The 16368-nt window shown below is 37.1% G+C and overlaps 1 protein-coding gene across 21 annotated transcripts in view; it reads left to right on the top strand.

The window, feature by feature from the left end:
- The window catches only part of LOC117410391 (neurexin-1), a 455487-nt gene that overhangs the window by 142352 nt on the left and 296767 nt on the right, over nucleotides 1-16368 (top strand). For all 21 annotated transcript variants that reach the window (XM_034016883.3, XM_034016882.3, XM_034016890.3 and 18 more), the window contains one exon: nucleotides 12779-13080. In XM_034016883.3, coding sequence (XP_033872774.1) covers nucleotides 12779-13080 — 302 coding nt within the window. The remainder of the gene's footprint in view (nucleotides 1-12778; nucleotides 13081-16368) is intronic.

Below are 16368 nucleotides of genomic sequence, written 5' to 3'. Positions count from 1 at the left end.
TGTCATACCTTTGGGCCATTTGTTAATTATTTAAATAGTGTTAAGATCAATTGAACATACACTATTGTATTATATACTGCAGATAGTTATAAAGGAAATTTAAATAGTGCTGAGTCTGTATACAACCCACATGGTAGTTTATGGATAATAAAACTACATCCTCAGGCGGTCATTGAAAATGTATACTGAGACCTATAAGTCCTTATTATTTGTTAATGAACACAATAGTCTTTCCAGCTGCTCCATGGAAACTAGGTCAAAGAAAGGACTGTTTATTATTCTAGTTTCTGAAAGTGCTGTTTTTATTCTTCGGTGTAATGCTAAAGTTGACAGGTGAGCACTGCTTATTGTTAATGGGATACTGTATCTGAAAGCTCTCTGCTGGTGAGGTTTGTTGTTTTTAAGGTATTTTGCTCTGTCAGCTGCTAACATTTTTATGTACAGCATTTAAAAAATATGTTTTTAAAAGAGTATCCTTACGGTTTTGCGTCTCTAATTTCTAGGCATACATTGCCCAAAGATCATACAAATGGTTTGTGTTAGATCAAAGAGATATATACAGATAGTTTGTTAGAGCAAAGAGAGGATATATAGATGGTTTGTTAGAGCAAAGAGAGGATATATAGATGGTTTGTTAGAGCAAAGAGAGGAGATACAGATGGTTTGTTAGAGCAAAGAGAGGAGATACAGATGGTTTGTTAGAGCAAAGAGAGGAGATACAGATGGTTTGTTAGAGCAAAGAGAGGAGATACAGATGGTTTGTTAGAGCAAAGAGAGGATATATAGATGGTTTGTTAGAGCAAAGAGAGGATATATAGATGGTTTGTTAGAGCAAAGAGAGGATATACACATGGTTTGTTAGAGCAAAGAGAGGATATACACATGGTTTGTTAGAGCAAAGAGAGGAGATACAGATGGTTTGTTAGAGCAAAGAGAGGAGATACAGATGGTTTGTTAGAGCAAAGAGAGGAGATACAGATGGTTTGTTAGAGCAAAGAGAGGATATACACATGGTTTGTTAGAGCAAAGACAGGGTATACACATGGTTTGTTAGAGCAAAGAGAGGATATACACATGGTTTGTTAGAGCAAAGAGAGGAGATACAGATGGTTTGTTAGAGCAAAGAGAGGATATACACATGGTTTGTTAGAGCAAAGACAGGGTATACACATGGTTTGTTAGAGCAAAGAGAGGAGATACAGATGGTTTGTTAGAGCAAAGAGAGGATATACACATGGTTTGTTAGAGCAAAGACAGGGTATACACATGGTTTGTTAGAGCAAAGAGAGGAGATACAGATGGTTTGTTAGAGCAAAGAGAGGAGATACAGATGGTTTGTTAGAGCAAAGAGAGTATATACACATGGTTTGTTAGAGCAAAGACAGGGTATACACATGGTTTGTTAGAGCAAAGAGAGGAGATACAGATGGTTTGTTAGAGCAAAGAGAGGATATACACATGGTTTGTTAGAGCAAAGACAGGGTATACACATGGTTTGTTAGAGCAAAGAGAGGAGATACAGATGGTTTGTTAGAGCAAAGAGAGGAGATACAGATGGTTTGTTAGAGCAAAGAGAGGAGATACAGATGGTTTGTTAGAGCAAAGAGAGGAGATACAGATGGTTTGTTAGAGCAAAGAGAGGAGATACAGATGGTTTGTTAGAGCAAAGAGAGGATATATAGATGGTTTGTTAGAGCAAAGAGAGGATATATAGATGGTTTGTTAGAGCAAAGAGAGGATATACACATGGTTTGTTAGAGCAAAGAGAGGATATACACATGGTTTGTTAGAGCAAAGAGAGGAGATACAGATGGTTTGTTAGAGCAAAGAGAGGAGATACAGATGGTTTGTTAGAGCAAAGAGAGGAGATACAGATGGTTTGTTAGAGCAAAGAGAGGATATATAGATGGTTTGTTAGAGCAAAGAGAGGATATATAGATGGTTTGTTAGAGCAAAGAGAGGATATACACATGGTTTGTTAGAGCAAAGAGAGGAGATACAGATGGTTTGTTAGAGCAAAGAGAGGATATACACATGGTTTGTTAGAGCAAAGACAGGGTATACACATGGTTTGTTAGAGCAAAGAGAGGAGATACAGATGGTTTGTTAGAGCAAAGAGAGGATATACACATGGTTTGTTAGAGCAAAGACAGGGTATACACATGGTTTGTTAGAGCAAAGACAGGGTATACACATGGTTTGTTAGAGCAAAGAGAGGAGATACAGATGGTTTGTTAGAGCAAAGAGAGTATATACACATGGTTTGTTAGAGCAAAGACAGGGTATACACATGGTTTGTTAGAGCAAAGAGAGGAGATACAGATGGTTTGTTAGAGCAAAGAGAGGATATACACATGGTTTGTTAGAGCAAAGACAGGGTATACACATGGTTTGTTAGAGCAAAGAGAGGAGATACAGATGGTTTGTTAGAGCAAAGAGAGGAGATACAGATGGTTTGTTAGAGCAAAGAGAGGATATACACATGGTTTGTTAGAGCAAAGAGAGGAGATACAGATGGTTTGTTAGAGCAAAGAGAGGATATACACATGGTTTGTTAGAGCAAAGAGAGGATATACACATGGTTTGTTAGAGCAAAGAGAGGATATACACATGGTTTGTTAGAGCAAAGAGAGGATATACACATGGTTTGTTAGAGCAAAGAGGATATACAGATGGTTTGTGTTAGAGCAGAGGTACAGTAGAGGCCGCTGTAATTGCCAGGTGAGTCTGTCGCTTTCTCTTCTTGCCGTTGTAGCTGCAGTGTGTTGTATTTGCAGGTGGATCAGATGCCTATTCTTGCTGCAGCAGCACTACATATGTCTATTAGGGATGTGCATTTTGGTAAATTTTTAGGAACGTTTAACTGCTATGCAGTGTCAGCGTTTAAATCTTTAAACCATATCTACATACACACACTCTCTTTATATTACATACTGATGTATACTGACAGCCCTGGTCAGTATTTTCTAAGCAAAGAAACCCTAAATAAACAAATAACGTTTCACCAAAGTATATATTGAAATGTTTATATTTAAATGTCCTCTTCAATCAAACAATGGTTGTAATTAAAGTTGTCAGTGGAGATAGAACTATATACATATTCAACACATTTTCAGATAGTATCACTTCTGTAAAATGGGGTTACCAGGGATAAAATAGCAGAAGATTTGGGAATTGGAAAGAGCACTGTGACTGATTGTAACAGGGGAGATCTGTGCTGACTGTATGGCGCTTGCCTGGTTCTGCAGGAAGGGGGCAGCAGCCTCCAAAGATCTGCCTGTCAATCATGGCAATGACACAGATAGGTTGGGAGGAAGGTGTGTTGGCTTTCCCTCTCTCTGAGTGGTTGAGAGGCGGGCCTTGGGGGGTTGCTCTGCCCATAAGAACTGCGCTTGGTTGTGCATTCGGGTGGCCATGACCGGGAAAACCCAGTGACGCTAGCTGAGGAGGCAAGCGTAAACAAACACCAGGCAGGAACGCCAGTGGTAGGAGCGAGAGAATAAAATCAGGCAAGCACAGTTGAGGAAGACAGCCAGCCTTAAATAAACCAATTATTAAAATATATGGTTACGTACCCGAGGGGACATGTGTAGTGATAGGGGAACCTTGGCCACCCCAGTTTATAGTGCACAGCGAAGCATAGGACAGAGACCTGAGCTGACCGGCATAGCGGCAGTGGGGGCACTGCGTAAGCAGCACTTTTGTTTTGTAGTTTTATTACTGTGTTTTATTTTCCCTTTTCATTTTGCCTTTGGTTTTCATTATTATTTTTGAGCACCTGTGAGTGCGCCTACACGAACCTGCATATACCTGTGATGGTAACCCTGAGGTCCTGATTACCGTTGCTGGTATACAGGCCACAGACAACAGCGCCCTCTGCGGGCTAAAATAAATAAAAAAGAAAATAAATAAAACTGGGCACCTGTGCTGTGTTTTCAAGTGCCATCTTCTGTCTCCCCTTGTCAGTGAATAACCCCACTCTTCCACACTGATATTAAAAAGTCTGCCTCAGAGATTAAAAAGATGGTGCTCTTTGATAGTAGGGGTGGAATTTTTGAGAAATATATTGCTTGAGTACTTGAGTATTTTTAAGTCCTATTTTTAAATGCCAATCTAACACACAATCAAGTAACATATTAGGTAATTAATATAATGTTTGCCTTGTGCAGTTAATTGTATATGGCCAAGTATTACTAAAACAATCAATCAATCAATATTTATTTTATATAGCACCTTTCATAGTGGACCACCATCACAAAGCGCTTTACAAGATAGTGAGGAACAATGCACAGTACATTAAATACAGTGAAATAGAGGGCATAGTACATTAAATACAACAGTAAAAAAAAAAAGCAAATACAGTAAATAACATAAAGTATTCAAAATTCACATATTCAGACAAGCGTTACAATAAATTGTTAAAAAAGAGATGTCTGGCCTACCTGTTTGAAGTGTGTCTCGGAGGCCTGTTACTGGTGCAGTAGTTCCAATATACAAAAAAAATTGTGCTAAACAAAAACAGCCGTTCAGTCCAAAATCATACAGAACAATTTCAAGTGAAAAAAGCCTGGGGGAATGGGGTCCACGAGTCTATGGTAATCGCAACTTTTTCTCCCTTTGAAAGTTTTGTATGAACAGCTGCAGCACAATTTTCTTTAAGTTTGTCTAGCCTCACTGTTATTGTTTTACGCATCGGCACAGTATGGCTCAACAAATTTCATCACATCTCGAAATCCATCACCTACAAAGCTGTCTGGAAATTCGATGGCCGTTTGTCTTAAAAACAAACTGTTACACAATAAAAATGAACTTAGAAACACATTTTTTGGTGCCGAATGTTATCTAGGTGAATTATACAGTCCAAAGAATTATATTTTGTGAGATTTATATAATATTTTGAGAAACAATTATTCTGATTAATACGACAGATTTCATTGTCTTTTGTAATATGTAGTTACTACAGCTCTATAAACAAACTACTCAGATATAGTTAAATATTGTAAGACAGACATGTAGTGGACAAAAAGCTGTATTAAAAACTATATTTATTTTGTAATCGATGATTACTGGGATAATCTTACATTGATTTCAAAACAGCTGCATTCACGATTCACACACACTATCCTTCTCATAGGGTATAATGTGATCGCGTCCTGTTTGGCCCACTCTATAACAAATGTTATTATTGATGTTTGCATTTTCTGCCATTGGTAACTCCATAATTTACATACCACAACTTTCTCATCCGGTTCCTCAAAATACTTCCAAATGTTGCTGCCCCTCATTCCTTTGTTTAGAGATGCCACTTTATTTAAAATATGATGAACATCATTAACTTTCTTACAATGTGGATTGGGTACCATACCACGCCTACTACAGCATGAACACAGAATGTTCCAGTGAAGCGCAAGATTGACCGAGGATAAAACCCGCCCCAGTGTCAATTTTTCTGTTGCACCAATTAGAAAAACTACTTGGAGGCAATTGCCAAATTCCTTCCTTTTTATAATATCCGCCACTTGACTAGAGCTCTGTAAGACCACTTCTTACTCTGTCACCACCACAGTTAGATACGCGACCGGACTACTGTATATGATAAATGACTAAAATTAATACATTAAAAAATATGCGTTTTGTGAAATTTGTCATGTGACTTGTGATATGTCTTAGCATATTATTATTATTATTATTATTATTATTATTATTATTATTATTATTACACCGTGTAACAATTATTATTTTTTTTTTTTGGTTCCTGGTTAGTAAGTGTTATGTCCTAATTGCTTATGCCTCAAAAGTATAGAAAATGGCTATTCCCCACAAACTTTGCTTTTGTGACCAGGACAGTGATATTTTGAAATTTACCTATTTTCCAGAACATTCCATATAGATTCAGTGCTGAGTAAACTTGGAGTAACTTCTAGAACTTTCTAGAACTTTCCAGTAATATAAATAGTAGTATAAATACAGGGGCCTTAAGCCCACCAGTTCAGTTTAGTTCCAGCTGCCTAAGTGGATACATATCTGCATTTTTCTGAGATGGCATCAAGGTCATAGGAGACTTCAAAATGGTGGCATTCCTGATGGGTCTCCAAGGCGGTTTTACCAAGTTTCCCTGCTATCTTTGCCTTTGGGACAGCAGGGACACCAAGGCGCACTACCACAGGCGGGACTGGCCACAGCGGACTGAGTTCTCTGTGGGGAGGAACAACGTTAAGTGGGAGCCACTGGTGGACCCCCGGAAGGGCTGATGCCACCACTGCACATCAAATTGGGCCTTATTAAGCTCTAGATAAGGAGTCGGCAGCCTTCAAGTACCTTCAAGACTTCTTCCCTAAGCTGTCTGAGGCAAAGGTCAAAGCCGGTGTCTTTGTCGGACCACAGATAAAGAAGATCCTGAGTGCAATGAATTCCCCAAGAAGCTCACTAGTAAGGAGAAAGCGGCTTGGAACAGCTTTGTCGCAGTGGTTCGGGGCTTCCTGGGCAATCACAAGGCCGAAAACTATGTGGAGCTGGTTGAGACTCTGGTGAAGAACTATGGCACAATGGGCTGTAGGATGTCCCTCAAAGTCCATATCCTTGATGCTCATCTTGATAAATTCAAGGAGAACATGGGAGTGTACTCGGAGGAGCAAGGCGAGCGCTTCCACCAGGATATACTGGACTTTGAACGCCGCTACCAAGGACAGTATAACGAGAACATGATGGGAGACTACATTTGGGGGCTGATTCGTGAAAGTGATTTACAGTATAATCGTAAATCTCGAAAAACTACTCACTTCTAAATCTTGTGTAGTCATTTTTGTATTACTTTAGTATAAATACATGTTAATTTGGATTCATATGTTGTTTTTTTCTGACTTTATGTGAACGAAAAGACACAAATTCGCCCGTTTTCTCATTGGAAATAGGTAAATTTCAAAATATCACTGTCCTGATCACAAAAGCAAAGTTTGTGGGGAATAATAGCCATTTTCTATACTTTTGAGGCATAAGCAATTAGGAAATAACACTTACTACCCAGGAACAAAAATTGTGTTACATAGTGTTATTATTATTATTATTATTATTTATTTATTAGTAGACGCCCTTATCCAGGGCAAAGAAGTAGTTAAACATTCCTGACCACATTCCGGCGCCTCCTTAAGACTCACTGCTTCAAACAGCACCCGTAGAACTCCTCTGTTTGTATTCTGGGACACTATCACCCTTCATGTAAATGTGCTTTATTTTGCTCTTATCTGCCCCCTATTTTACTGCATTTAATCCTGTACTTCAGAATACTGTAATCTGCCAAGTGTTTTACCTGTAGTACTTTGTATTTAATCACATCCTGATGTAACTATCACTATTTAATCATATCCTGATGTAACTATCACTATTATCTGCTCTATTATTGAATTTTGGTTTGTCACACCTGTACTTTGCTTGAACAAAAGTTATTGTATTTCTTGCTCTTATTGTATTACTTGTATTGTAACACTTGAAATGTATTTGCTTACGATTGTAAGTCGCCCTGGATAAGGGTGTCTGCTAAGAAATAAATAATAATAATAATAATAATTATTAAATGTTTAACTACTTCTTTAGAGTTTATACATTTAAACGTTTACAATTCTCATCCCTAATATATATACAGTATATATATACAGTATATATATACAGTATATATATATATATATATAATGTAAAATACATGGATGAAGGCTATATTTGCATCCTGAGCCATTTGAAAAAAAAAGGCATAATACCACAGTAGTGACGTCGAAAAGTGATCATTCCTCTAGAGGAAAACCATTCGACTCCTCGAGACCATCACTTTCAATTCAAACACAAAATGTCTCGTTTTCAATCACTTGACAACACCCACAATACAGAAATGTTCATTAACATTTACGTTAAAAAAAATGATGTAAAGCTGATACATTTGTATCTCAGAGAAACTGGAGAGGAACTGGAAATTAAAACAAGGTAAAGGCGATCATCCAAATAAAGCTGAAGCACTAACGGATAACTACATAGAACGTCTGTACAGCACTGAAAAACCCAACTGTACTGCTGAACCTCGTCTTCTTTAATATTAGCATCACAAGAGTATCCATGTATTATAAAAGAATAATAGATGGGCCTCTTCAGTGAGTTACAGGAAAATAATTCCATCTCGGGTTTCTGTGACAGTTTATAAATTACTCGGATCTTAGGTCTCGTAATTTATGATGTCACAGAAACTCTAGATGTAATTATTTTCCTGTAACTCACTTAAGCCCATCTATTAGATAGATATGAGATAGATAGATAGATAGATAGATAGATAGATAGATAGATAGATAGATATACACACACACACAAAAAAAATGATCTTTTTCATTTGCTGGTAGTGCACTTCCAATAGATGGAGCTGGATCTTACTTTTATGAAGACATGTTGGATGATCTAGCCTGGGTTACATATGCGAATGTCATGCAACTAGAACAGAAGAGCAACTCCTGAACTCATGTCTACCCTTAACACAGAACATATCAAAATAATGTCAAAAAGAACCGATTTCAAACATCATAAGCAAAGGCAGCGGGTCAAAAAAACAAAACAAAGAAAATGTAATGTTTAGCGACATCTCCCTTAAATCGAGATAATATACTGTCAGTATGAGGGCCTCTTTGTTATTCACATGCTGAGGTCGTCATCTGCTTGAAGAAGACAATCCCATACAGTATTCATTCCTCAGAGGATAATTGAGTAGGTTTAATTTCTCTCGTTTTTGCCATATTGATTGTACTAGATTAGATGAATAGATAACACCGACAGATAGAACGGTGCATGCTTCTGTAAGGCAGGTGAGTGAATAGGATGAGTGCATTGTCGAAATCACTCAGTGGAATAATAGTCTAGACTGCCAGGAAAGTGAAATGAGCTGTTTTACTATATTTTTTACGATCGGTGATTCACAAACTCAGTGTCCCAGAAAACTAAAAAGCACCATTACCCCTTGTCATGATGTCTTGGCTAGACATATGGCTTTGATTTAGACTGCCTTCTTGTTGTGCTAGTGATTTGCAGATATCTAAAATTATAAAATATGTTTTTTAAAGGAGTACGGCAAATATATTAAAAGTAATGCATAAATAAATAATACATTAAATATGGTCCTGTATCTTGAGATGGTAATGCATCTCCCATATCTTTGTTCTTTTCTCAGTAAATCTTGTTTTTGAATCAACAAATTGCCAAATGTAACAACTTATTTTTTATCATTCTCAAAAACAAAATAAAAAAGGATAAAATACTAAACTGTCTAGGTTTTAGATATACTGTCCTGCCTTTTACATTGTATCTTATTACATTTTTTTTTATTTTGAATGTCATTTGAATTACAGGTAATTTAGCAAATTTTATTAAATTGATATGAGGTCTGTCTTTTGAACCAGGGTGGCGATTTAGCTGAATCACTGAATCAGCTTATAACTAAAAAGTGCTGTCTTCCGTTCTAGGTGTTATTAAATAATCAGCATTCAATTAACAAACCATTGTTTCAGCAGAGACAGTGAAAATTAATGAACAGGCAAGGTTAAAATAATGTTGTGAGGTTCTGTTTTATACATACTGTAGTACTAAATTTAATTGAATTAGTCAAATGTTTTAATGAGCGATCTTTGTTTGTATAGATGACGTGGGAATGTGCAGTGTGTCTGTAATCATGTTTTCAAAAAAAAAAAAAATATATATATATATATATATATATATATATATATATATATATATATATATACAGTATATATATATATGGTTTATTCTTGCTTTTAATCATTTAACCTTCTGATGGATTTAGGATGTCTAGTCCAGGCTCTGTTTTTTGTTTGTAGGAAAAACTTAATTCTCAGTATTCTGTTCATCAGGCGTTAATGTGTCATTTTTACACGCATATAATAATTGAAAAGAAATAGCTTTGCACATTTTATTTAAGTGCAAAAATAGAAAGGAAGTGGGGTACAAACATCTTGGTTGTATTATTCCTTCTGGGAGTTAAAATAAAACAAATTAAATAATACTCTGAGTGAAGGAAAAAACAATACAGACTAAACATTTTACCTGCATTCGGTTATTTTAAGTTTTTCCAATAAACTTGACTCAGTTTCTCAGAAATGATAGGGAGGCTTGATTTCTCTGGTGTGCAACAGTACGGCTGGGTAATTGATCTGTGGTGTGGCTGGAACCAAATACCATTAATTGCCTTTTAGCAGGAGCTTAGACAGGCACACATGGTACTTCATCAATGGAATATAGGAAGACACTGGTGTTTCTTTAAAGCTTTTTAAGTGGCACACTTGTGTGGAGATCATTATTGTTAGGGATGCCTGTTGTTAGTGACTGATCGTTTGTGTCATGCCCAGAGTCAGAAACCTCAGAGAATGGGAACACGTTCAAAAACCAAAACTGTGCGTGTACTGTGCATACTTCAAAGCAATATCGATTGCTGAAGGTGTTAGCTGGAGAATACGAACGGGGAGATTATCTGCAGTCATCTTACAGATAGGACATCCGATGGGACACCTATTAAACTGATGTTTGTCAGTGACGGTGATAGATGTCTGAGCATTCAAATGACAACTTAAGCTGCCATTTCTAATATAGGGATCCTAAGTTTGCTGATTTTGTTTTGTTCCTCAAGGAAAATGTCATTAGTATAAAGGATTTAGTTTTGAATCCTAAAGGAAGGGCAATATAGCATAGACAAAAAAAAAAACTTAAAAAACTTAAAATAGTCTTTTGAGTTTGTCAAAGCTCAAATCAATTAGGTGTCTTCCTCTTGAATGAGAATTGAATATAAATATGTTTGTTTACTGACTAGTTTACAGCTGGAACTTACGGAGAACACATAGCAAAGCTTTGTACGGCAAAAACATGTAAAGCACATTCCAGCAAGTTAAATATTAGGTAAGGGTGGTCTATTTAAAAATAAGCATGGTGACCTTGCTTATCCATGGCAATGTGGGCTATATGCACAGAACACTAAAAATGTACCAAGCAAAACTGTAAGAACGGAAGTTGCAATGGTATGTGCATGTACTATTCTATTGTTCATATTACCTTCATATTAGGGATGTGCATTAGACAATTCGGGTAGAATCGTAAGCATTTAAATAGTTAAACCGTAATTTTGGTTTCCGTACAATTCAATTCAGAGGTTCTCTCTTGTGTGTACAGTGTTGTATTTAATTACTGTACAACAAGCTGTGGTCACATTGCCTGTGAAGTGTCCAGCAGAGCCACAAAGCATGGTAAATACACACAATCTAGTGGTGTCTGTGGATGATGAGTTCATAATTAAGGAGCAAGATAAAAGCATGGTTTATTAACAGTCATCATTACAGAGGATGTTGACTTACCCAGCCCTCAAGGACACAATGTGTTTGATTATTTGTAGTCTGTCTACTGAAGCTAAAAGCATTGCATAGATCCATTCTTAATGCAGAGTGTGAGGCACCTCAATGAGCTCACTGTTATTTCTCAATGGTCTCATTGTATCAGACTGTCAAGCACTTCTTGGGACCCACTTGTATGCATTTGATTTCATATTCCTTCTCTGTATTTATAAGCATTTCTCAAAACGAGCACAATCATTTGCATTTGTGACATTATTATAGATTTCAGCTACCGGGACTTGTTTGCATTGACAAAAGCCTTTCTAACTTCCAGTCGCTGTGTCTCCTTTTAAGGGAAGCATAGCATTTTATTTCTCCTAGGAACATGCCTACTGTTAGATGTTGTGCAAGTCTAGCAGTAAAACATTTGTCCTTGTTGTTCTTTTCTATAACACTCAGTCATAAAAAGCTATAGAAAGTGTATGTTCTGCTTTATCTTATGTTCTGCAAAACTGATGATCTTCATTATACTCAAGTTCAGCAGAATGCACGTCCCTTTAATGTATTCTTAATATCAAATTCACAGAATGTTTGAACTAATATTAAATGTATATACAGGTGCACTCCACTTAGAATGGACTCTGAGGGACAATGGAAATCAGTACTTTATAAACGAAGTACGTAGTAAACACAATTCTAAATGCTATATGTAACTGCAAACATAAGTACCTTAAATATAAACAATACAAGAAAGCTTAACTGCCAAAAAATGGGAGTTTATTATTTATAGAAAACACGCCCCTGTGGGCTGTACGATGTAATAAGTAATACCATTTTACAAATTTATATTTTCGCTAAATGTAATGAGAATTCAATACGTTATGCGTTTAAACTGTACAACGGCTGTGCCAAGAAAAGCATACAAAAATAAAAGTAAACGGTAACTGCTTTTCCTGCCTGACATCACGAATGATGCCGTGACTGGTATTTACAGTCCCAGTTGTACCTTATTTTGCGCAAAATATCTACCTGTGGAACAAGAAAACTGTGCCTATTAAACGGTACAGTGTGTATTAAACTGTACATATTAAATGCAAAAGACCTGCCTGTGGAACAGGAAAACTGTACGTATTAAGACGCAAAATATCGGCCTGTGGAACAGGAAAACTGTACGTATTTATCTGTATATATGTTATAAACAAGTCAGTTTTAACCAGAGTATTAAAACATGTGCTGTTACTACCCATGTCCTCAATACGTAGTAACTGGAACTCCGTTCAAACAGGATCCGTTATAAGTGGAATGCACCTGTAGTATTATTATTTACATTTTCCCCACAAAGACAGCAAGGTAATCCACAAACAGTACTGAAGTTGTCACTTAACGTAATTTATTTTATTCTGTTTATTCTCCTGCAGGAAAAGAGGAATACGTTGCAACCTTCAAAGGGTCTGAATACTTCTGCTACGACTTATCCCAGAACCCAATTCAGAGCAGCAGTGATGAAATCACGTTGTCATTCAAAACCCTTCAGAGGAATGGACTGATGCTCCACACAGGCAAATCAGCCGACTACGTCAACCTTGCTCTGAAGAACGGAGCCGTCTCTCTCGTCATTAATTTGGGGTCTGGGGCCTTCGAGGCGCTGGTGGAACCTGTGAATGGGAAGTTTAATGACAATACCTGGCATGATGTCAAAGTAACAAGGAATCTACGTCAGGTAACGGTACAATGGATGATAGCACAGACAAAATAGTATATCTATTAGAAATATAATTAAATTAACTCTGATCAGTTTTTATAATCACATTTTTATAGATGCCAACCTTGACAGATGCCACATTTGAGCAGGGGCAAATCTAGACCTTGAGTGGGGGCTTGTGATTGCATATTGCTTCAAATATAAATGCATTTACTTAACTAGCCCCATGCATGGTAATTTTCTTCAAATTATTTACACAGGTTTGAACTATCTAGTCCTGCAGTATCTTGAGGCAAAACAAGAGTATCAGCTATATACTACTACATAATAATGTCTCTCAGATGAGTAAGTAATGAGACATTTTGAGCAGACAGCACTTAGAAGCTAATTGAATTTCCAGACTCATGAGTAGCCATGGCTGTCAAGTAGTTTCCTGTTTTAAATGAACCAAACTAAGTTAACAGCACTTGGGATTCGAAAGCTTCTGTCACCATATAGCATATTTTTAAGTAATTTTGTTATTTATACATTTAACTGTCATGTCTGCATTGTTAATGCAGTGACTATAGGTAATGTTGTAACAATCTGTGTTAATGAGTCACTGTGCATGTTCTTCTCAATGTTACTGAAATGCTCCCTATTTAGCATTTCATTACATCTAAAAAGTAACTAACAGTGTGCTTAATTTTGCCTTTGTGTCAATAATGGAAGCTTTTGCCTAACCTTTCTGTCTGGCTCTCCAATAAGACTTTCTTGATCTTACAGACAGCATAGACAGATGCTAACCTTTAACTGCATAACAGAAACCATAAAGGTTGTTCCACTGTGAGTGTTGAGCTAGCTTCAAGAAGTGAGCTGACCTTCAAAACTGACAACGTGGGGTCAGAAATCACTGGATGCCATCTTCGTCTGATGGTAAAATAGGGATTTTTTTTTTTTTTTAAAGCTTTATTGTAAAACACCATAAAGTTAACAAGATCATGGTGATTAGTGAAAATATAAATTACACAAGGTGCACTTTCTGTAATTTGCAAATGCAGCAGTCATAATGTGCCTAACAACATAGCGTTTTACTTATCGACAGCAGCAAACACTTTTTTCGGTACTCGCCCGCATCCAATCGGTCGAATCTAGATTGGCCCAGAACTTGAAAAAAAACGACTGGGCGAAACACATTTTTTCAACAGTTTTCACTATATTTCGGGGCTAGCCCGGGCGAGTCTAGTTTCATCCAATGCTTAAAAATCGATGCTGGGCGAATCTATGCCAATTATTTGGGCAAGTCTAGTTTTGCATTTCTACACTCTCCCCTGCCAGCTTCCAAGTGCGTGTCGGGGTGCCTGCCTCAACTCCACTTCTTACAACAATGTAGCTGTGGTGCAGAAAAGGGAGGACATCAGGGCTGGTTTTAACCACTCTTTTTATTAGCTCTCCCAAAAAGTTAAAAGAGTCAGGCAAACTCACCACACACACACACAAGAGAGAGAGAGAGAGAGAGAGAGAGAGAGAGAGAGAGAGAGAGAGAGAGAGAGAGAGAGAGTAAAGTGCAGGAAAACTCGCTACGCACACAACAGAAAGAGAAATAATATGTTAATTGTTTGAGTTCAAATCTTCTTTTTTTTCGTCTTTATTAAAAGATAGTTAAGATTGTAACAGGGTCAATAATGCCCCTGTTGTATTTCACGTATTAATTTGTCACTTGTGTGTTGTATTTTTATAACTGTACACTTTGATTTGATTAGTGCATGTTTTTTATATATTGTCGACTTGCACTTTGTAATTGATTTATCACTTTCTAGTAGCTTCTCCACTCAGTCCCCTTGTAATGCCTTATTGGGTACCGACTAATTGAGTTATTGATAATTTTACCCACCTGTGTGTGGAGAGTTTGCCTGCGCGTATGGAAGAGGGAGACTTTGTGACTTTTAGCTTTTTGGGAGAGAGAGCTAATACAAAAAGTGGTTTTAACTGCTATTAAAACCAGCCCTGGTAGTCTGCCTTTTCTGCACCGCCACTGAAAACCCAGCACACAGTTGCTACATTATTGTCACAAGTGCAGGTGAGGCAAGTACCCCGACACGCACTTGGAAGCTGGCAGGGGAGAGTGTAGAAATGCCCAAATAATTGGCATAGGCAAAATTAGAGTGGCCCAGTATCGATGTTGAAGCTTTAGACAGAACTAGACTCGCCCAAATTATTGGCATGAGTGAACCAAATTCGTCCAGCATCGATTTTCAAGTGTTGGACAAACAAACCAAGTGCGAGAAGGAGAGGGAAAGAGGAAATGGGCTCGCCCCAGGTTCGGCTGCCGGAGCGGGACTGAAGCGAAAAAGCAAAAAAGCAAATATATTAGGAAAGATAACCACGTAATAGGTCTAATATTTATTTAGTTATAAAACGAATGCTGAATGTCTGTGTTATAAAGTGCCAGCACAGCTTTTCTTCAGTTCAGATACTGTATCAGAAGGGAGAGACAGAAACGGAAGTTAGACTGAGAAGATGTTTACAGTTTGAACAACACTGGTACTGTATTTACTGTAGAAGTATTGCATGAATCACTAGTATAGGGAATTGGGGAACATTGTAGGAGCGTTATACCACACATTGAAAATCGAGTGATGTGAGCTATTTCACTCAATGATTTTCCTTCTTTATGCAAGACAAGGTTGTTATAATAGTAGAACACACTAGTGGAGGCTTTGAGTAAATTGTTGATACTCATAATGCATCAGAGTAGAAAAATGCAACAAGTCTAAGACTTTTGCACAGCAGTGTGTGTGTGTGTATATATACTGTATATTTGAATTTGAATTTGAATATATATTATTTATTATTATTTATTTCTTAGCAGACGCCCTTATCCAGGGCGACTTACAATCGTAAATATATATATATATATATATATATATATATATATATATATATATATATATATAGAACCAGAAATGAGTACCAAAGACATATAAAACATATGCTATCCTTCCACATGTGGAATCCTCACTTGCCCAAGAGGGTCAAGTGATACCCAAGTTTTATCATTGATCAATGGAGAAAAAAGAACACTGAAACAGGGCTCATGCTGTGTCTTTGACAAACCACACATTCACCTAGGATAGGGAAAACAGCGTAGGTGCGTGTTGTAATTCATCTGAACAAGACAGGGAAAAGTCCCGGAGCCTCAAGGGTTTAATACTCCAAGACCCAGAAGAATGAAGTCAAAAACACAGGCTTGAGAAACAGCAGAAACTCTGCAAAGTGTTACATGTGTCTTGTGTTATAAATAATGTATTGCAAATGGAAACTTTA

This window comes from Acipenser ruthenus, chromosome 6, assembly GCF_902713425.1.
Source record: "Acipenser ruthenus chromosome 6, fAciRut3.2 maternal haplotype, whole genome shotgun sequence".
In the NCBI taxonomy this organism is placed as follows: Eukaryota; Metazoa; Chordata; class Actinopteri; order Acipenseriformes; family Acipenseridae; genus Acipenser; species Acipenser ruthenus.
Note: the sequence above shows the minus strand (reverse complement) of the source record. Positions and strands in the feature narration are given on the sequence as shown.